The following is a 22,807-nucleotide window of genomic DNA, read 5'->3' as shown; positions in this document are numbered from 1 at the left end:
TTGTGAGAATTTAGAGAACTATCTTGTCCATCTGCAATTCCAAGTGAACACACAAAACAATTACATATTTTAGAAATATTCCCATGGGATTCCCCAAACTATTTCCTCTCTACCTTTTTAAATGGTTTAGACAGATTGGACAAATCAATCCTAATGTGGACTTTTCTTTTATTGTGACAAAATCCATACCTTTTACAAACCCCATTTACATGGGGCTGTTTCTGCTCATTTTGTCCAGAAATAACTTTGTGACAACAGACATGCCAAATGATCGTGTGTCACGTTTGTTTGTCCACCTGTCAGAAACTGTCACTGCCATATCCTTGCTTTTTGGTTTTAGCCAATCACATTTAAGGGTGTGTTCACACTTGTAGTTTGTTTTGCTTGGTTTGTTTGGTCCTGAACAAAAAAAAAAAACCCTTTAGTCCTGGTCTGGAAGATCTGCTGCAAAGAGATGCGGTTCTGATGCTTGTAACGAACTGTGATGGGCAACATTGCGACTATGACGAGAAAAAACAGGTATGCTTGAGCATTCTGACTGCATATTCTGCATATTCTGACATGTCCCATTTTTGTCCCATGTCTTTGGTCCGTGTTGCGTTCATATTTCATTCGAACCGCACCAGATTTCGTTTGTAAGTGGACCAAGATCCATCTTTTCAGCGGTCTCGGTCCACTTGTTTAGTGTGCACCAAGGTTCGGATGACAGCGTTCACACTTATTCAAATGAACCGCACTAACAGAGCAAACGCACCAGGGCCCGTTTTAATCGAACCATGGATGCCAAGTGTGAACACACCCCAAAAGAACTTGCATCACCCAGCAATTTTATTTTTTCTAATGACAAGGACTATGACTTGTAATCCTAGCCAGCACTAGATACAGGAGAGGACTAACATTTAGTTTTTAATTTTACACAGGTGGAGTGTGAATGTCTGTAAATACTGTCTCAGGTTGGTCTTTAAAAAATATATATATATTTTTTTTTTTTACTTGCTGGTTGCTGAACTTTAAACCAGTCTAGCTTCCACTGTTAAAAGTGCTTTTCAACATCATAGAGTAAGTTTGCTTCAATACGTTGCCCGTAGCATAAACTATTTTGATCTGAACATCCTCTAGGCTGTTTTTGTCTGATGGTGGGTAGTGTAATTCTAGACTGCTAAAAGAGAGTGTGGGTGGATTATTCTTGGAGCCGTTTCTCACACTGCTTTCATGCGCTTCTCGCTTGTCCATTTAGTGTCACAGGTTTTCAACCCCCCTCCCGGTGAGGTCAGCGCTCAGCTGCCTAAGTGTTTGTTCCTCGTACCAGACGAGCCTGTCTCTCTCTCCATGACATTGCTGTTGTGCTCTTGCTATAGTCAGCAAAGCTAGCTGGTGTGCTTAACAAGCTAGCAATTGTTGCTGTGCAAGTAGAGTAAAAGAGGTTTTGTCAGTCCTGTTGAAGGATTGTTGCTTGACTAAATAAAGAATAAAGCTTTTTATTTTGGTCGGAGTATTTAAAAAATGTCTCTCTTGGTCTACTTACTTTTGTAAACATTTATTGTCATTGAAAAATACACTATATCTTGGTGTTTTTATCTGTAATCCTAAACATAGTTCACATTAAGGAGCAGCAAAAGCTTAACTGAACCTTGTATTATGTGTCTGGTGAGTTTATGCTCCTTAATATGACAAAGACATGCCTGGAAAGAGTGTTTAAAAAGGGACCACTGTTTTAAGGGGTTACAAAGTGTTTAAAGAGCACTTTCAGAGAGGCAAGACAGAAGAAACAGTGTAAGTACTGCATGATTGGTAGAGGCAACTAGCCTATCACAGGCGGCGCAGAGCTGGGCTAAGTTTACACCAATAGTGGAATTTTTCCCCTTATGGAGTGAAGGTTGAGAAAGTGCTCAGTGAGTGAGGGGAGGCAGCCTGCAGCTTGTTCTAGTTATACAACTATGACGGCTTGTAAGGGAACAGGCGCTGCTGCATGAGGACTGCTGTTTGACTTAGGGTAAGTGACGCTTGAACAATGAAGGGATTAGTTTGCCTTAACCTCCCCAAAACCTATATAGGCAATGTTTGAATGAGTGTTACATGGTCAAGTAAACTTTCATGCATTTTACGTATGTCCTTAAAACGTACCAAGAAAATGTTCAATGGTTTGTTGTTTGTACTTAATGCACTGTGTCTGGCTGTCTAAATCATCTGAAAGTGTCTTGGCTTTCAGCGAGTTAATCTGTCTAACTGACGACAGGAATTCTCTGTCCGATGTGGAATTTGGACTGTGATATAAGCTCTGTTGATGGATATTCCTTGGCTTCTAGCTGAAAAGAAACTATTAACATTTTTACCTCTCTGTCAAGGTATTTCTAGTGAGTGAGTGAAATGTTTAAAATATTGTCAATTGCATCAGACCAAATTGATCTTTGGGTAGAAAGAAATATTTGCTCTCCTTGTTTTCCCTTAACCCCACCCCCACCTTGCAAATGCTCAGCAAACACATGGAGTTTGTTTTGCCATGAAATTGTGTGGAATACATCTTTACATTTAGTGTTGGAAACCAATAGATGGGAAGTTCAACTTAGTTTTTTAGTTAATGGTTTGACTGTTCTTGGAAAAATCTTAGCAATGTATTGTATAAGTGTAAAGTGCTGCTGAAATGACTGACTCACACTGTTATGATTACAGGGCATGACAGTAGTGATCACACCATTATCACACCTTTGTGCCTGCAACCTTAAGAGTTGGTTTCAAACTTTATAAATATACTTAATGTACCAAGGACTCAGACTGAAGAACCATTCTGTCAAAATGTATTTCTGTTTTTAGAGTTGTTGGCTGTTTAAATCCTTTTAGGAACAAGGTTGTTGTTGTTGTTTGTTATAAAGCTTAAAGTAGTAATTCAAAAAGTAAGTAATTTTAAGAACCGATCATACATTTTTATAAATTGTACAATGATTAAATAACAACTAATTTCACTCTGTGTTTGTTTTTTCTTTTTTGCAGAAAAAGATGATGATGAGAAGGACCCTTATAGCTTGGAAACCCCATATGGTTATCAGCTAGACCTGGACTTCCTTAAGTATGTTGATGACATTGAGCGGGGCAACACCATCAAGAAGCTAAACATCCAGAGGAAGCCAAAAGTGGTCAGGTCCGTGCCGCCTCCTCGGAGCAGTTGCAGTGGCCAGACTGAGTGGACTTCAACAGACTCCTTGTCCTCTTCCAACAGCGATGAGAGCAAACAGTCATCCGTCTACTTCACGCCTCAGAACCAGGTAGCCCCCCCTGGCCATACTGCCCAAGTTCATGAAGCTCCCCAAGCCTTTGTGAACGTCCCTGAGACCAAGCAGCTGCTGCCACCACCTTCTCCCCGCCTTCTTCGCCATAACCCCCAGGTGGAGAAAACACTGATGGAGACTCGAAGGCGACTGGAGCAAGAACGGCTCCTTATGCAGCCACCAGTCAACGAGCCGCCTCGCAGGCGACTGGCCAGTTTTGGCGGAATGGGCTCTTCCAGTTCCCTGTCCTCTTACAGTGGCTCTTATGGGCCAAGCCAGATTTCACCTAACTTGCATTCTTTCCAACATAATGGACATCTAGGCAATGGCGAGTACAACCCCTACTTTACATCCTCTATGGGTAGTTCAATCCGCCACAGTCCCCTCAGCTCAGGCATGACCACACCAGTGACCAATGTTAGCCCCCTGCACCTCCAGCACATTCGAGAACAGATGGTAGTGGCTTTAAAGAGACTAAAAGAACTGGAAGAGCAGGTAAAGACCATCCCAATTCTTCAAGTCAAGATATCAGTCTTGCAAGAAGAGAAAAGGCAACTAGTGTCCCAGATGAAGAACTCCAAAGTAGCGGGGCAGGGTCCATGTGGAGGTTTTAGGAAGCGCTCCTATAGTGTTGGCAGTGCTGATCAGTATGAGCCCTTGACCCAGCTCAGAACAGGCTCTGAACTTCACATTGAGGAGATGGAGAACACTGAGCAGAGCACCCAAAGGCTACAAGAGTTTAGGCAATTGACCGCTGAGGTGGAGGCTCTGGAGAGGAACATACAGGATAATGGTGAGGAAATAAAGCACAGCTTACACCAAACAGAGCAAAAAACAAACCAAAACATCCAGCGGTGGAGTCGTGAGAGCAAGTCCATTGGTGTCGGAGCCGATGAGAACATGAACGACGTGGTTGTTTACCGAAAGTCTCCTGGGAAAAGCAGAGATGTGGCTGTTGGAACGGAGCAGGAGGTGAGGAGCACAGGAGTTGGTGTGACTGAAGCCATGCTAGGAATGAGCAGTGAGGTAGAAGCTGAAATCGAGATGCAACACCAGACCATCGAAGCTCTCAAAGAGAAGATCTACAGACTGGAGGTCCAACTTAAGGAGACCACCCACCAAATGGAGATGGGAAAGCTAAAGCTTCAGCTTCAAGTGGCTGGATCGAGAAAAAAAACAGACAAGGGTATGATGGCAAGGCCAGAGATGTACAGCACTTCAGTGGAGGCCAGAGTGTCCACAGAAAGCCAATGTGTGGGCAACCATGTTGAGTTTAATGACGCAAGCACAAATCATGTCCAAAAAATGAATTCAGTTGGCATTACTTGCAGACCAGATGCAAGGCATGTTTTAGTGGGTCCAGAGTTGCCAATGGAGCGGTGGGTTGTACAAGAACGTGCTGAGGTTCATGATCAGTGTGTCGGCAGACAGGTTGTGATGTGCAACAGGAGTGTGGGAGTGGAATTAAGTGTATGTGAAATGGGGATCAACACTGAGTTAACGGCCGAAGATTTAGGACTTTGCAAAAGAGAGGCTGAACAAGCCAGAGAGTTCAGGTCTATTGGATGTGGAGATTGTTCAGTGGATGTAATGGTCAGGCCCATCAAGGAGATGGCAACCCAGAGCACAGCAACAGATGATGTTCTCAGAACTGATTTTGGAGTCATGGTCTTACCCATGTGTGCTTCACAGTGCACAAACACAGAAATCGAGACAATAGCCAAGTTAACCAATACAGACAATGTAATTCTTACTGATTCCTGCACTAACACACAACCATACTCAAAAGACAAACAAGTAAGCACTGTACCAGTGGAGACTCGTACAATAGCCATTGGGGATGGTCTTGTAAAAGATGTGCCGGCCACATTAAAAACACGCTCAGTTTCAGTAGGTACTACAGCATCTGAGGAGGTTATGCTTGATATGTCAGCATCTTGCAAAACAAAAGAGGCTGGGGTTGGCCACATGAGCATACATGAAAACTTCTTAGTCGGTCAGAAGACAAGGAACATTGCCTGTGGCCCCTCTCAATCTCCTGCCCCGACCCAAGTTAAGAGTATGCCTGTGGGATCAATGCCATCAGCAGGACCCATCCAGTCACAGGCTGGGGCAGGTGTTGGACTTGATCACTACATAGAGAGAGTGCAGAAGCTCTTGCAGGAACAACAGATGTTGCTTGCTCAGAACTACAGTGAGCTGGCAGATGCATTCGACCCACCTCAACAATCCCAGTTTAGCTCCATCAACAGTGAGCTAGTTACTACACTATCATCCATCAATTCAGTTATGAAGTATGGAAGTGTTGAGGAACTCTGCAATGTGGACCTTTTAAGGCAGCAGGAGAAATCAGACCACACCGTGAAAGGTTAGTTGCAGTTTGCTTGAACCCTATATGCTCAATGTTTAAGGATCTATGCTGATTTTTAAAAGCTCTCTCTTTTTTTTGCATATTGCAGTGACCTCATTAATCTGGTCTGGTCTTACTGGGGAATTGTTGTGAAAATGTTATTTTAATGATCATAATGATAAATATTTCACTGTCCCTTTTTAACAATCTGGAATCAAAGAACATACAAACAGAAGGAAGAAGAATATCACTGAATAATTAGGATAAATCAAGTTGCTATATACACTCAGGCCCCTGCTGAGAATGTTGAGGAATAGGGACGAGACACGAGGGTGCACGGTGCGTTTGTGTCTGTAATGATGCCTGACACGATCTGACAGGGCAGAGTTTTCTCTGACCCTGAAAAATGCATGGGGGGCTTTGGATCTAATCCAACAGTGATCTCATCTTTTTTGGAAGGCAGCAGCTTGTGCTAAATGCCTAGTTGTTGTTGTCTTTGTTGATGCTGATTCATAGGTCCACTGTGTTATGTAATGTACAGAAGCCTTGTGTAAAGATTTTCTCTCTATAAGGCTAGCCTTATGAAGCCTATCCAAAGTATCTCTAAGTATGTGCACAAGTACTGTTTTTATTTCCAGCAATGAAGGCTTAAAAATGGTAGGAATCTAAAAGTTCTTAGTCCAGCAGGCTTTTTATTTCTCTCTAATCTTTTATTTAGAAATACCAGCATTTTAGCATGAATTTTTTTTTTTTTATGGAATGCTCTGAAGTTATAAATAACATTTCCTTCTACTGTGTAGAGAAGGGGTAAGCGAGAATGAAGGAGAGAATTTTTGTATGCGCGTCAGAGTATTATGACCAATGAATCAGTCAAAATTGCTGTCAAGATTTAGTGTTTCCATGTCTGCTGTGATCAGATTTGGCTCTAGATTAAGCAGGGGATGCACTCAGGTATTCTCCATATCATACATTCTTTTGCTGAAATGTTTTTATTACATTACGACATTTGGTGCATGCCAACAAAAGACCATCTGATATCTAAACCTGAAGAATTCTAGAGTCTTGAATTCAGATTCATACTATAACCATTGCACATTGCTCTGTGAGATAATAATAAGTAAGAACAGCATTCTGACACACTTCTATGTGATCTTGAGATGCCTTTTTCATGCAATTCTGTTTTGGCAGGAGCTATATTATAATGTCTTCTTGGACGTATAATTTGAGACCGAGCAATTTAAGTACAGAAATATATTGCTGTTCCTCATGTGTCCCTTTTTTCTGTCTCTTCTTGTTCTATTTATCCAGAAACGCAGATGGTCAATGCAGTCCATTCCCACTCGAGTAGTGTGAGAACAGAGGTCACACGGATAGAAAATGTCTATACTGACGACTCGCATGAACAGAGTACAGCTACACAGAAAAGCCGCATGGACCAGCAAATGTCCACAGCATTGCATGGTACTGTATGCCCAGTTCTGTCACTAAACAAGATATATATTTGTAAATATTTTTTCAGTTATAGTTGATAATCAGTGTGTTGCTTTCAAGTACTATAAGACTGTGAGTAACCATTATAAAATAAGCCACTTCTTCATGTTGAACTCCCCTTGGATGGTTTTTTTCATGAAGCCACCCTTGTGTGACTGTCTTAGGAGAGCATGTAACAGATTAACAGCTTCAAGGCATGTAGTTCCAGGGATTCAACTGCTCTCACCCGTCAAAATAAGGGAAACGTGGATAATGAGTGCCTTCATCATCTACTATGTTCGAGATACAGACAGTCAGAGGGAGTGTGTCCATCTGTAGGGCATGTTCTGGCAGTTCTCAGAACTGTTCTTTTTTCAGTCTCCGTGGAGAGGGGCGGTGATCCTCTTCGGTATTTGGCAGAGCAAAGCCTGTACTTAACATGTTTGCCATAGCTTTAGGCTGCGGGATGTTTCTTTTGCTTCACATAGTTTTTTTTTCTAAATGCATGTTCTAGCGGCGCTTGATGATATTTTCTTCTGTTGAAAATGACAACAAATTTGGACATTCTACATGTCTGTCAGATGTAGCCAACTCCAGCTTATGGTCCTGATTAGCTGTTGCTGGCTAAAGTAGATTCTACTTGTTCATTTCCCATAACAGCAATAACACTGTATTTCATAAATCATGATGTCAGCTTTATGCATTTCTTTCAATTTTGATAGGGTGTGTAGATTTCTGTCTGCATTTGTGGTGGAGGCAAAATATTACTTGCAGATCTATATTAAAATTGTTGCACTAACAATATGCATGTAAATTTGAATACCTGACTACTCTTTGTACCTGGAAAATTATATGATTTAAAATGTAAATAATTAAGCTATACTTTAACAGTATAAAATAATAATTGTTGATTGCCTGTATTTTTCTTTCCTACTAGGCAGTCACAGCACCCTGAAGTCCATCATGAAGAAAGATGGTCATCAGGGACCTAATGGCACAAAAAAGAACTTGCAGTTTGTTGGTGTGAATGGAGGGTAGGTTCTCGTTCCAAGTAAGAGGAGAAAATACATTTCTCACGGAAGAAGTGTATGATAAAAAAATATGTCTGAGTTGATGCTTATCAGTTGATTGTAAGGCATAGATAAAAAAGATGGAGGGGGATCAAGACCCAAATGGCTACTTACAAAATAAAATAGCATGGCATATTACTTGTAGTTTAGCTTAAGCTGCAACAACATTACAATATAAATATATATATTCACCTGCACATGAAAGCAGGTATGTTGCCATGAAGAATAAGTGATAAGTGGTTATTTTACAAAATCAGTGCTGCAGTTGAACAGTCAGACTAAGGTATTCTAGAGTAGCATGTACATGTGCATAGATTCAACTCCATGCTGTTTTCCATCTCTAGGTACGAGACGACATCGAGCGATGACTCCAGCTCAGAAGAGAGCAGCTCCTCTGGGTCAGAGGATGAAGGGGAGGAGAAAGACAAGATGGCAAATGTGAGAGAAAGGAGGAAAGAAGAATTCCGAAACAATGAAGCAGTGGATGAAGATAGAGACACTGAAGATTTAGGCCAGGACAAAAGGCAGAGGTAAGTACTGCCAGTAACTTTTAGATCCACATGCAACAAGTGATTCATAGTTAGTGTTGCGTCATTTATGACTGTAGACCAATTCAAGCATCTCTTGCATTAGAAAGAGAATTTAAGGTATTCTGGATGTGATGTCTGCAGTGTAATATTTTTTAAAAAGTGGAATGTAGTCTCTGGAGGCAGGAATGGGAGCTCTGTATAATCATATCAGTTAAGAATCCAGCATACCAAGCCTGACATGAGTCATGAGAAAGAGTCCTAAAGTAATGCTTTTCATAATCTCCAAGTAGTCCTCTTTCCACCTGGAATTAACATTATTTCATATCTGGATAGTTTCTGGATATTTTTTAGCTAGAATGCATTTACACTTTGAATTTCAATGCGTCTCCAATGTGATCAGTTAGAGACCTGATCACACTTACCCATGCTAAATGAAAAATGCTATTTATACATTTTCAACCATTTACTAATTTAAAAAATACTTTGGCAGATAGTTCTAAATGCATTCAGACGTGGTCTATTACGTTTCCCTAATTTACAAGCATTCCAACAGTAAAAGATGCTAATAGAGATTAGAGAAGTTTTAAATTGCTACTTTGAAATTTGAATAATAGAGAGATGTGAGTGAGGACTTGGGGAGAGAAAAAAGAGCTTCCTAGTTTAGTCCAGTAGGATCATTCACAGGATATTGTTCGTTAAATCAGATAACCAGATCACAAGACCGCAGTCTCTGTTGTCTTTTTCTACATTGTGAGAGCCAATAAGCCACAAAACAGCACACAAGACACAGACGTTCTTGTGAAATTATTTCACGTTAAGAAAATACCAAGCAGAGTCTTTTTCACTAATGGGTAAAAATAGAGCATGACGGAAGAACACGTCCTTGAGTTGTGGATAATTATTTTTGTTACAACTTCTGTTTTACAGATTATGTACTTGTATGCAGGTAATGGAAATACATTAGCATTTACACCTTTGTCAAGTGTTCAGAATCCAGAATGCACTGATCACCTCAAAATGTGGTTTTCGTTTGTTATCCAAAAATTAATTTTTGTCCTTTACCCAATACTGGTTAGCAGTCAGAAGTGTCATGCATTTAGTAACACTACTTTTTTTTTTTTTTTTTTTTTCCCAGGTATGAGTTGAATGAGAAGATGCTTTCTGCATGCAATATGCTGAAATCCCACCTCAACGACCCCAAGACTCTATCCAGTAAAGATGTGGTAAGATAATATAACCCTGTAAACCCTCAGTGCACAAAAATAATATCTTTGATTCTAGATTAGTATAAAAGTTTTGCCGTTTAAAAAATTTTTTTTATTATTTTTGATAAGTCAGCAATCTTGCCAAACAACCAACTCATTCAAAGCAAATTAGAGTTTTAGATGTTTCTTCATGCTCTGCTTCACTGCGCCTGAACGGGAAGGAAATTGGCTCCTTTGTGGTTAACGTGGTGTAAAAGAATGTTGGATCAACACTTATTTCTGCTGACCCCCGAGCAGAGGGTCTGAGACGCGCCCAGCTGTGCACTGACAGGCCTACTCTTTAAGTCCTGCCTCAAGTCAAAGCTGTATTAGCCCTGAATTTCAGAAAGGATGTGTCTAATAAGTGGATGTAATTTAGACTAATTAGGATCATTATGTAACAAGATGCTCTGTTTTGCTTCTGTTTACCAATCTTACGTTTTTACATTGATTTTGGGAATCCTTCCATGTTGAAGTGTTACTACAATAGAGCACAATCCATGTAAATCCCCTGTAATACATTCTGATCTCAATCATATTTCTCATTTTGTGTCATTCCAGAGGCCATATGTGAACACAGTGCAGCACGAGTGGTTCCGTGTGTCCAGTCAGAAGACGGCCGTGGCAGAGATGGTGGAGGATTACCTGAATGCTTTCAGAGGCATCTGCCCTTCCCTGCTACAACACATTGTAAATATGGCTGATGGCAACGGAAACACCGCCCTCCATTACAGTGTATCCCATTCCAACTTCCACATTGTGAAAAAGCTGCTGGATGCTGGTATGTATGTGACTCACATTCCACATTTCTACATTTTCTTTTAAAGCCACTTAGTGTACAGCCAGCTATTTAGAGCAGTGGATGATTGACGAGTGTGTTGATGTTGTTTGGGACACGTCGGCATGAATAAAGTCACATGTGATCACATACATAATCGGATCACAAAACACTTTGGGCCCGTTTACACCTGTAGTTAGCTCTGTGCATTTGTGATCGGATCACCAGATACGAATGTTAATACTAGGGATGCACCAATACCACTTTTTCCAGAACGAGTCCGATTCGATACTAGTACTTGCTGATACCGAGTACCGATACCTGTATTTTCATTCCATTTTTTTTTACTGTAACTAACTACTGTTACTTTCACTGTTCATATTATTGTCTTTAATTTAATAGCACAATTCATATTTAGAGCTGCTCCAGCAGGGCTCAACCAGTCAAGAGCAGTGAGTGATTTTCTCTCTTTTGTTCTTAGATTAACATAGACAGCAGTAGTTTTATTAGGCTGCTGTCACTTTAAGAGCTGCACGTATCCAACATACTGTTACATGCACAGTTTCTTTTCAACTGTTTACATTCACTTAAGACATAACCGACTATGTTTCACAAGGATACTTATTATTAGGATAATATTTTCTACATAATTTTGTGTGAATTTGTCCGTTAAAGCACAAGACGACATAAAAGAGAACTCGATTTAATAGGTTATTTAGCGCGCTGTCTGAGAGGCAGCTTTTCTGGGCACGCGCTTCGGATGTTTGCACACAGAAAACTTATTGAAAACGTAATGTTATTACTGTACCGCCTTCCTGAAATAATGTAGGGAACCACTCGTTATACATAAATCATGTAACAGTTGATGTTTGTATTTGCACATACGATTTAGATTTAATTCAAATGACGCATGTGTGCTGAGTGAACAATCAGCAATCAAAAGCAACCGAAGTGTGCGCTCTCTCTCTTTACCATCAGTTAACGTTGGTTTTAATTTCTTTGCTATCATTTCCAACCGAACTACAAAATTTCCAGCAATGTTTATGAAAAAGGGTTGTGCGCACAAGCTCTCATGTCTGTGCCGCTGTGCGCTCAATACACACCTGTGTGTTTCACTTCTCAGCTCACGCACAGCAGCTATATAGGCGTACAAATTGTATTTGTTTAACATTCTATTATTTCGATACATTTACTTCATATATATCCTCCTCTGATATATCCATTCTGCTCTCTTTTGCTCTGTTGTCTGTTTCTCTGTCACAAGCACAGAACTGCACACGCTGTGTGGTATTGGTTGTTGGTGTCGGATCATTATATTGAGTATGAGCGCACTTCTTTCGAAAATCTTACCAAGCCCAAACTTTTGAATGGTAGTGTATGTCAGCTAATGGCAAATTCTCCAGCCACATCCAGAATCAGGCCGTTTCCCAGTGTTCCCCCTCCAAAAAGCACCAAAGACCTCTCTGAATACCACATGATGAGGTGCCTCGACTCCTGAAAATAAAAGCCCATTATCCCAACTTCTTTGTGCTCCTCTACTATCTGACTCTTTTCGGGCAGCCCCCATTGTCTCGATTGTCTGCTTCCATTCTCAGACCCTCTGGCCATCTTTGCCCCATTGCCAGTCAACGAAGCCCCGCTTTGGTCCTTCTCTTATTCCACAGCCCATGACTCTGAGTCTGAATAGCCTGCATCTCTTAAATTCACACAAAAGATGGCCTCCTTCCAAATGCATTTACCTCAAGGGTGGGCTCAGCGTTCTCTCTGATTCCCCTGTTCTCTCTGTTTCATCACAGACGTCTGCAATGTCAATCAGCAGAACAAGGCGGGCTATACTCCCATCATGCTAGCAGCACTAGCTGCCGCGGAGGCCCCGAAGGACATGAGGGTGGTTGAAGAGCTGTTCAGCAAAGGAGATGTCAATGCAAAAGCCAGCCAGGTCAGTGTGATAAGCTAAATAGTATGTTTAAAAATGCGCATTAACCTAGATGAATAGCTTTCCACACAGTCACTTTAGACGTGTCTAAGCTGATCTCATTGACCCTGTGAATCCAGGCTGGTCAGACAGGGCTGATGCTGGCTGTCAGTCATGGCAGAATGGACATGGTGAAGGCTCTGCTCGCCTGCGGCGCAGACGTCAACATCCAGGACGATGAGGGCTCGACCGCGCTCATGTGCGCTAGTGAACACGGCCACGTTGAGATAGTCAAGCTGCTGCTGGCTCAGCCGGGCTGCGACGCCACACTCAGCGATAATGTGAGTGAGCAGAGTCCTCTTTTAAACTAGATAATCCACCAAATATGTTTAATGAACATGAAGTACATTTCTATAATGTGTCTAACTTGTTTCTCATTGTGGATACTGCAGTATTGTTATGAGACAGCAAGTAAGGCTAATAAAGCGTTTGACCATATAGATGTTTGTTTGTTTGTCCCTAGGATGAGAGTAATGCCCTGTCAATTGCTCTGGAAGCGGGTCATAAGGACATAGCAGTGTTGCTGTATGCCCATATGAACTTCTCCAAAGCACAGTCACCAGTGAGTGACCACACTTTCACATTCAGCTGATATGCAATGCATTCATTTTATCTGTGTATTTGTACATTATGATAATAATTAAAATTCTTTCTTTTGAAAGAACTTGAAAAATTGGGATATTTTTTGCACAGAACTATAAAGAATCTTGACCTGTTTCAGTGTTACAGCTGAGAATGACAATTTATTTTGTAATGCTAGAGTTTAGGGTCTTTTATAATGGTTGCAGCTGACTCATGTTTGGCTCTTAATCATACCTTTTATGTCTGTAATCTGTTCACAGGGTACGCCTCGTCTTGGGAGGAAGACTTCACCCAGTCCTACAAGGAAGGGACATGTTTGATTGGAGAGCTTTTAGCCCACCCTGCCCGAGCTGCTATTTTTTTCAGGTTCTGCCATGCCTACCATTTTCATCAGCTAGAAACCAAATCTAAAGCTAAAAGACTGAAAACTTACTTCAGACCTCAACTAATGGATAGTAGGCAATTATACTGAGCACTTTTGCAAATGTCTTCTTAGTGATGTCTTTCTCCTTGGCTTTCAGATTATATAATGCAAATGGACTTGCTAGCTAAGAGTCAGTCCTTTCAAGACCTCAAATCTGTACTCACCCTGAATGTATTCGAAACGAAGTATTTCTTCTGCCTGAAATCACCAGCATAATATCAGAGCTAGACGTCAACTGGAACGTGGCTATGGAGTTGCCTTCAGAATTTTTTTATTCTCATATAAATGTCATTTTATAATATATGAAAATGTCTTGGTATTTTTCCTCCTTTAAGTGGCCTAAAGCTTATCTATAGTCCTGTTCAAAGCTGATCAATCAATAATTTATAATTCCAAGATGTGGCCAATGTTGCCTGACAATGAGTTTTATATTTGAACCGTGTATAATGAGTTTTATATTTGAACCATGTATATGCTGCCCAGTATTTTCAGGCTTTAGAGTTTAAATCTTTTCTCCTCTATCAAAACCTCAGCAGAGATGTCCAGTGCGTATCACAAGTTGAAATACAGACTTTCAACTTGTTTTATACATGTTTCTAGATTGGAAATGGTCCTTACTTTTATACTTGCCATTTCATCTATTTAAAAATCACAGTATTTAGGAAATTACAGATATATTTACCAATTAAAAGTTTTTATCGGAAATAATTGTACTTTCATTGTATATAATGTATGTTTGCGACCTGTAGATGCAATAGCTTTGGCTGGTCTTTATGTAATAAACTTATGTCTTGCATCTAATATGTGGCTTTTCGTGTAGTCACAAATATAATAACAGAAAACTGCCGATAGTAGCCTATAACTCAATAATAAAGTACTAAAATGACATGGCTTGTTCCTGTTTTTTTTTGGTTTTTTTAGTGTCTCCTGTGAAACTTTTCTTTCAGTAGTTTCGTACAGGTCAACAGTACAATGTCTCCCTCTACTGGAAAGGAGAGCTAATCTACACTTAATGAATTTAGGCATGACTTGCTGTCTCCTTTCTTATTAGGCATGCACTATTATTCAAACAGGAAATATTCAGTTGAAAATAACGTAATTGCATACATTAAACGTATTTTTAAACATAATTTAATATTAAACATTTAATTTCTTACTATATTTTAATAAAATGGGCCTAATTAAAACTGTGCCCCTTAATTAGCTTGACTCTGTTCCTGTTCTTTGCAGGGGTGGGATTTGCAGGCATGAAAATATGATGTGAGGAGTGACTTTTAGTTATGGACACTCACACTGCAAAGAGAGTTGTTATTATTATCATCATCATCCTCAGTGTCCTGACTGGTTATGGCTAGTTAGCCTCTGCTGGTTGATACCGTAACTACCATTATGCTGCTAAAAACATTTTTTTTCTCTACTGACCATGATCCAGAATCTTTTTTTTTCAAGCAACAGTATATCATATTTTATTATATTTTATATACAGTCAAAAAGGAAGTCATTATTTTCCACTACACAGAAATTGTAGTATTACAGTTAATTTGATACCCTGTCTGGGCAGTGATGTCATCTAGCTCATGGGTTTTCAAACTTCTTGATCGGACAGTCGACAGTAAAAAAAAAAAAAAAAAGAAGATTTGATTTTCTCTGAACTTTCCTGATATCCCCGGACCCTGTCTGAAAACCCCCGGCCAGTTCCAACTCATCACATTTGATGAATCATGAAACTTTCTATTTCTTTGAGAACCATATACAACAAAATTTAAACACGCTTTATAACGCAGTCCTCGCATTTTGTTTTGTGTCTTATGATCTATGATTTCACGAGACACTTGGGAGTGACTTTGGTCTCAGTGGGAAGAAACTGAACATAAGCTCCCACGCGCACTGGAATGCACAGGTTTGCTCGCGCCAAACATTCGCCTTTTGTATCAAACCTCAGACCCCCCCGGCCCCCCTTGCTCCCCCCTCCTTATAAACGTCTTATAATCCGCTGGCGTGACACATTCGCAGCAGAAGAGTCTGACTGTCCTTTACCACCTGTCAGGATGAGTGAGGAAGAGCAGAGTAACGGCCCTCTGGCTGTCAGGAAACCGTCCCGTATGCCCAAATGCTCACGCTGCAGGAACCACGGCTTCGTGTCTCCGCTAAAGGGCCACAAACGCTTCTGCAACTGGAGGGACTGTCAGTGTCAAAAATGCAGACTAATCGCTGAAAGACAGCGGGTCATGGCAGCCCAGGTAACGTTACACACGAGCCAATCCTCGATAGGACCATGCAAGTTTTGACCAGATTTGGGTTTTTATTTTTTCCTGTTTCGTTGTATGTTTGTGTTTGTGTAAGTGTTGTTTATAAACTTTTAACTTCTCCATATTTCATGCCTTGCCTCCCCCTATCGGTTTTTTTAATTCATCGTTACTGCATCAACCGCATCGCATGGTTTTTAGTCGGTTTTCCAGTTTACAGTCGAGTTTACAAATAATTGGACTGTTTGCTACAATAATCACGATAAATTGTTTACAAGCATAGTAACGTTTGCTAGCTACATTGTTGAACAGAACAGGTTTTGCGACTGTTTCAGCTAGCTGCAGTTTGGCGCCGATATTTTTTTTTTTTTTTTTTTTTTTGAATAAAACTGGCTGCGGAATAACTATCATTTAATAAGTTTTAAGAAATTTAATTGTTACGAAATTCTATTTTAAATGTCTCGTGATGCTTTTAATGCATTAGAGAGTGAACTTGTTGTCCCGGTTGGGCCTTGAGTTCAATGTTTGTCGTGTTAGGTGGCCTTGCGGAGGCAGCAGGCCCAAGAGGAAGAGATGGGCATCTGCAGTCCGGTTAACCTGTCCGGTTCAGACACTATGGTGAAGAACGAGGTCGTGGGTGATGTGAATGTGTTTACTATCAGCTCAGGACCGCCATCACCCACCAACAGCAGTGCCACCGCATCTCCCACCAACCTAGGTGAGAGAACCTGATTAACGAAAACAATACGTGTCACAAAGGATGGCCTAGGCTATATCTCAATTTCTCATATGGTTTTGAGTCAAAAGTCCAGTTAAGAAATGGATGTGGTTATTTACAGTATGCTGGGTTTAAACATTATTTTGTAAATGAATCTAAGCAAAAATTCAAGCGTCACCATATCCATTATAGCCTTTCTAATAGCTGTTTTTGGGCAACACATTAACAAAATAAAATCACACTGGGATACATTAAGGCAAGAGTCAAATATATATTCAAGGCAGATTTTAACTGTAAGGGCGTCTTTCAATAATGTCTGGTTGGGGCAAGTTGTCATGCTACATTTGCGGTCAAAAGTTTGCAAACACCTTGCAGAATCTGCAAAATGTTATTAATTTGAACAAAACGATGGAAGTTGCAGCGCATGTAAACTTTGGAATTGAGTAATTTTATGTGAAATGGCTTATTGAGGGAGTACTAAATGCAAATAGCATGCAATTTTTTATTTTAATATTTTATTTTGTTAAAACTATGAACATTTTGCAGAAGGTAGACAAATTACGAGAATGAAAAAGGTCGTAGTAATGAAACTTCTGACGGTATGCTTTTTTAAAAATACTTTATAAGGCTCTCATGATAATATAATTTGATAAAATGCCTTTCAAATGGTTTTACTGAAAACAAAGCTCCAAGTAGTGGACATGCAAGCTAAGTGAATAGAACCTTAAAATTGATGGTTAACATGATATTGAATGAAAAAATATTTTCATTCAATTTTTTTATTAATATATATATATTTTTTTTTTGCTTTTGACCACAACTTACTATATTTGTTGTAATTTTATGGAACTGCATTCATGTCATTGCTAATTTATTGTACATTTAAACAATGTTTTTATTTTTTTTAATATTACATTTTATGTACTTTCAGTTTCATTACAGTTTCAACATGTTAAACGCTATCTTCTTTTTTCTCTCTCTGGTAAATAATGGCATAAATGTTCAGTAGATTTTTGTAGTCAAATAGTTCCAAAGTTAGGTAAAGGTAAATTAAATTGACAAAAAAAAAATGACCCTGAGCAATTTTAACTACAGCAAAAATGGGACAACTAGCCCCAGTCTTCCCTAATCTGAAGACTGAGCAATAATCTAAAAAATGAGCACTACATTTTTGAGTAATTTGTATATTTATACTATGGGGCTGTTGAATTATTTGTCCTTCACACGAGAGTTTTAAGGACAAAAACCTGACTAATGTCTTAAAAAACAACATCTGAACAATGTCTTGAAGTTTGGTAACCGTAATATAAGTGGAATAATTGACATCGGGCCGTTTAATTATTAGAAAATAACACACACCCGAGGCTTCGTGCAGCCACAGACATTACCTTGGGTGTGTATTATTTTCTAATAATTTAATGGCCCGTTGTCAATTATTCCCTATATATATATATATATATATATATATATATATATATATATATATATATATATATATATATATATATATATATATATATATATATATAATTTCAGGATTCTTTAAGCCAGACACAAATCTAGTTCAGAAAAAATATAAAGAAAAAAATCCTTTTAGTCTCAGAAAATATTTTTCCATGCAATATCATGTTAACAAAAACAAAAGAAGATATTTTGAAGAATGTCGGTAACCAAACAGTTGATGGACCCCATTGACTTCCATAGTATTTATTTTCCTACTGTGGAAATCAGTGGGATCCATCAACTGTCTGGTTACCGACATTCTTCAAAATATCTTCTTTTGTGTTCAGCAGAAGAAATAAATTCATACAGGTTTGTGAAAAGTTCTATTCACTTGGCTTGTATGTCCACTACTTGGAGCTTTGTATTTAGTAAAAGCTCTTAATGCAACAAAACCATTTAACATTTGTGTTTTGAAAGGCATTTTATCAAATTATATTATCATGAATGCCTAAGAGGCACAGCATCAGAAGTTTCATTGCTACGACCTTCTGAATTTGTCCATCAATTTACACCCTCTTATTAAAATAAGACCTAAGCTCAACTCTTTGTAGGAGGTTACTGTGAATCAGCCCTTTGTCACTTTACCATGGGAAAACGAAGAGATAAGTACATCTTGACCCCCTGAACTATCCACTGTGTGTGAGTGGCAGAGGAAAAACTAAAGGAACCATGACCATGAACATCTTGTAACCATCCCATAATTCTCAATTCTGCCAACCTCCTCAGAACACTGTACAGTCAGTGAGGTGCACATCCATTCTCATAAGGGGGGCGGGAGGCTATCAGCGTAGATGGCGATTGTGCCGTGCCAGACCATGTCTGTGTCTGTTGTGTTCAATGAATGAGAGAAACATCCTGTTCCTGGTTCTCCGATAGGACTAAGGAAGGAGTTGGATACCAGACAGGTCAAGGTTGTCTATGCTCTGTGATTTAGCCAGCTGCCTCTTGAGTTGCTGAAAGATGAAGCAGGAGTTACTGGCGGTTTTCAGAATTTGTCGTCAGAGATAAAGGGACGCATGACACAACACACATGCAGACAAAATAACTTCTCGTGAACTGGCATTTTAGGCGTTACTGTGAATCCGTGCCATTACCGTCACTAAAGAATATTTAAATCATTACTAAATTTTGTGTTTGTTGATCATATGCATATGCTTTTCACTACTCACTACGCCTAATGTGTGATACCCATTGCAGAATAGGCCATTCCAGGATGACACACAAGTTTTGTCATAACTCTTTGCCATTGAAGCATGTTTTATTAGATTCTACGATTGTCAAGATTCGATATATATCACGAAACTGAACTCACGATACTATATTATTGTGATACTCCAAGTCATATGGTAAAAGATTAACAAAAAATATACTGTTGATTTAAAATGCAAAATTTGGTCTTACATTGGGGTGGAAATGAATAGACTTGGACTTGCACAGGACAATGATGACACCAGAATAAAAATAGTCATGATTCTGAAGCTAAAAATACAGAATTATTTTAGACGAATATGCTTGCACTCTGTAACTAGCTAGATATATTTAAAATAATGTAGGCCACTTTTTATCAGGACCCACACATATCCCCCCATTGCATTATTACACATTACATTCAACATCATATATATATATATATATTAGTTTAAAGTAGCACTGACACTGCAACTCTGTAAACTTGAATTTTTTTCTCACATAGTAATTTTTATTTTGGGTGAACTTCTGTATGCACAATACATATTGTCACTATCCACGATACATAGTGTTGCATTTTTGTATTGCGATATATTGTGAGACAATATATTGTTTCACCCCTAATAATTACTAAATTTAGCATTTATTGATCATATGCATGTTTTTATGCTTTACAAACTTTTTGCAAACTTTTTTTTTTCCCAAACATTTGCAAAAATGTGTTTTTTTAATGTTAGAATAGCTTGACATGAATACATTTCAGTTGGTTGATTTAAAAAAATAGAAACTGTATAATTTCCAATTTTGTATACTGTGTAAAATATGAATCTGATGGATTTGTCAGAAAATTCTGACCTATTGTCTGATGTTTCAGAGAGCCGTTCCATGCTGGCTCTGAGCTCTGCAGTGTCCAGCAGAGGGCACAATGAGGGCCCTTCTGAGCTGATGGTGGATGCCTCCTATTACAACCTCTACCAGCCCACACCGTACACGTCCTACTACAGCAACCTGTACAACTACCAGCAATACCAGGTGAATAAATGTGCTCCTCACATGTCAAGTGCAACTGAACTGCTCTTTCAGGTTATACATTATTAATTCTACACTAATATAGGCTAATAAAATAATACATATTTATTATCATTATTATTAGTAGTAGTATCAGTAGCTTAATACATATAAATATTATTTAATAATTTAATAATAATATGTACTAAGCTACCTAGTCCCATTTGCACTTAATTTCAGGAACCTTTACTGTAAATTTGTAAACAGTAAGTTGTTGCATTATTTTAATTAATTACTTACATTGCCCTTCTCCTGCTAAATAGTACATTTATCTTGATTATTCTGGCTTCACATTAGGTAAAAAGTTTGCTTCATAATATTTTATAGTATTTAATATAAGTAGTTTTTTTTTTTTTTACACACTAGCTATGGTATTTCTTTACCATAAAGTGTCACAGTTTTTTACTGTAGAGTTGCGTCACTGTAAAAGTAACAGGAAGTGTTCATGACAGATTTTATGTTTGTACTTTCAAAAACGACTCAAATTTATTTTGAATTTATCTACTGACCCCAAACTCAACCTACCCCCCCACTCCCCCCCACTATATAGTATCTTCAAACCAACCCTTTAGACACACAGTACCTCACACGAGCACACTAGCAAACATCCATGTGAACGCCAGCATGTTGCACACACCTCCACACTCACCCAGTCTGAGTCCCATGTAGCCCAGGCCACGGTAATAAGGTGATTAAGTGTGTTGCAGCCGTGTTGATAGGGGCTGCTGTCATTGGACCCGGCTGCCTTGTTGAAGTTGGCAGGCCGTAGTGAGCTTCTGTCCTCGGTGCACAGTGATAATCCTTGTGCCATCGTTCCAAACCACTGGCCAAACACAGCAGGAAGGTGTGGAGCTTTCATGCCACGCTACACCTCTTACAGGCTGTTTACATTTCCCCGCTCCCCCTAGCCGGAACCGCAACTAATTCTGTCATTGGAGGTTTTTTAACCCTTATCCTCATTATACGACTATCACAAGACAACTGATATATCAAACAGTGTAAATAAGAACTGCTTTCAATTAGTGTCACTGTTTTTGCTTTATCAGCTAAATGTGTTTTTGTTAGTTTAATATTGTATTTAAAAAATCCTAATCTGCAAAATCACATATTTCTAGTTTTCTAATCATGCTGTTCAGATACTGACGCTCTCACTATTCTACCAGTAAAATATCTTTTTAAAAGTATGACTTCTGTTTATAGTAGTTGGTGTAACTACTCTGTAAAAAGTTATTGTTGGTTTAACGTAAAAAAGTAAGTTACCTGGTTGCCTTAATTTTACGTTCATTGAAATAATTTTTTTTAGTTAAAACAATGAAGGAGATTGGTTTAATAAATAGACACCCAAATATGATGTTATCTGAACCACCTTAATTATCTAAGTTGATTTGACAAAAGATAAAAAGCTGTGATGATAAATCATGAATTTTTTTTTTACAGTGTACTGTTCAAAAGTTTGGGGTCAGTAAGATCATTTTTATTTGAAAGCAAGAATGCATTAAATTGATCAAAAGCGACGCTGAAGCAAAACATTTCTATTCCCAATAAATGCTGTTTTGAACTTTCTATTCATCAAATAATCCTGAAAAAGTTGTATCCCAGTTTCCTCAGAAATATTAAGTGGCACAACTGTTTTCAACATTGATAACAATAAGAAATGTTACTTTAGCAGCAAATCAGTTTATTAGAATGCTTTCTGAAGGATCTTGTGATACTGAACTTATGAAAATTCAGCCATTGCAGGAATAAATTACATTTTAAAATTATATTAAAATAAAAAAACGTATTTTAAATTGTAATAATATTTCACAGTTTTTACTCTATCTTTTCTATATTTGAGCAAATAGATGCAGCCTTGGTGAGATTAAGAGAATTTCTTTCAAACCATGAAATATTACTGACTGTACAAAGTGGGGTCAAAAAGTCAGAGACAACACTAGAGAAAATGCTTTCAAATTATTTAACGATTTTTATAATGTTAAAAAAATCATTACACAGGAAATATAATTATCATAACTATTTTGAGCTTGATTGCAAAGTCAATATGAATTTCAGAATTTCGTAGTATTTGGTATGTCCTCTTTTTGCTCCAAAAAGAATCTTGTTCTTCTATGAAATCTGATCTTTTGTACAAAAGATTTACATGGTTGGGATCACAAATTAGCTTATTTGATTAGTGACCTGGAAATAGTGCAGACTAGCGGGGGCTAGGCGTTTCCATTTGTAATGATAGAGACATTAACATATTAACTGTATGGTTGAAGATTTAACACCAAATTATATTCAGATGTACTGTAATGCAAACCATTAGCCAGATGCAAACCATGCAATTCTGAGGCCAGGCACATGAATCTGTCCTGACAGCAGCTCTCCAGTGTGGACATTGTCTGTGTCAGACTAT

General features: G+C 38.7%; 2 protein-coding genes across 9 annotated transcripts in view; both read left to right on the top strand.

Annotated features, from left to right (window-relative positions):
* Nucleotides 1-13,902, top strand: part of kank1a (KN motif and ankyrin repeat domains 1a) — a 46,964-nt gene extending 33,062 nt beyond the window's left edge. For 4 of the 7 annotated variants that reach the window (XM_079873244.1, XM_079873245.1, XM_079873242.1 and 1 more), the window contains 10 exons: nt 2,989-5,631; nt 6,922-7,074; nt 8,021-8,117; nt 8,498-8,683; nt 9,819-9,906; nt 10,489-10,708; nt 12,502-12,644; nt 12,761-12,961; nt 13,144-13,242; nt 13,523-13,902. In XM_079873244.1, the coding sequence (XP_079729370.1) occupies nt 2,989-5,631; nt 6,922-7,074; nt 8,021-8,117; nt 8,498-8,683; nt 9,819-9,906; nt 10,489-10,708; nt 12,502-12,644; nt 12,761-12,961; nt 13,144-13,242; nt 13,523-13,582 (3,890 nt within the window). In that variant the 3' untranslated portion in view covers nt 13,583-13,902. Of the gene's footprint in view, nt 1-1,859; nt 1,994-2,988; nt 5,632-6,921; nt 7,075-8,020; nt 8,118-8,497; nt 8,684-9,818; nt 9,907-10,488; nt 10,709-12,501; nt 12,645-12,760; nt 12,962-13,143; nt 13,243-13,522 lie in introns of those variants that run through there. The other 3 variants (XM_079873248.1, XM_079873246.1, XM_079873247.1) reach the window with 3 other exon arrangements.
* A 1,650-nt stretch (nt 13,903-15,552) lies between these two features.
* The window catches only part of dmrt1 (doublesex and mab-3 related transcription factor 1), a 29,238-nt gene continuing 21,983 nt past the window's right edge, over nt 15,553-22,807 (top strand). The window contains exons 1-3 of one of the 2 annotated variants that reach the window (XM_079872535.1): nt 15,553-15,926; nt 16,470-16,650; nt 20,216-20,373. In XM_079872535.1, the coding sequence (XP_079728661.1) occupies nt 15,579-15,926; nt 16,470-16,650; nt 20,216-20,373 (687 nt within the window). In that variant the 5' untranslated portion in view covers nt 15,553-15,578. The remainder of the gene's footprint in view (nt 15,927-16,469; nt 16,651-20,215; nt 20,374-22,807) is intronic. The other variant, XM_079872534.1, reaches the window with a different exon arrangement.

This window comes from Squalius cephalus (genome assembly GCF_949319135.1).
Source record: "Squalius cephalus genome assembly, chromosome: 5".
NCBI classification, from domain to species: domain Eukaryota; kingdom Metazoa; phylum Chordata; class Actinopteri; order Cypriniformes; family Leuciscidae; genus Squalius; species Squalius cephalus.
This window is presented reverse-complemented; position numbering and strand designations above follow the sequence as displayed.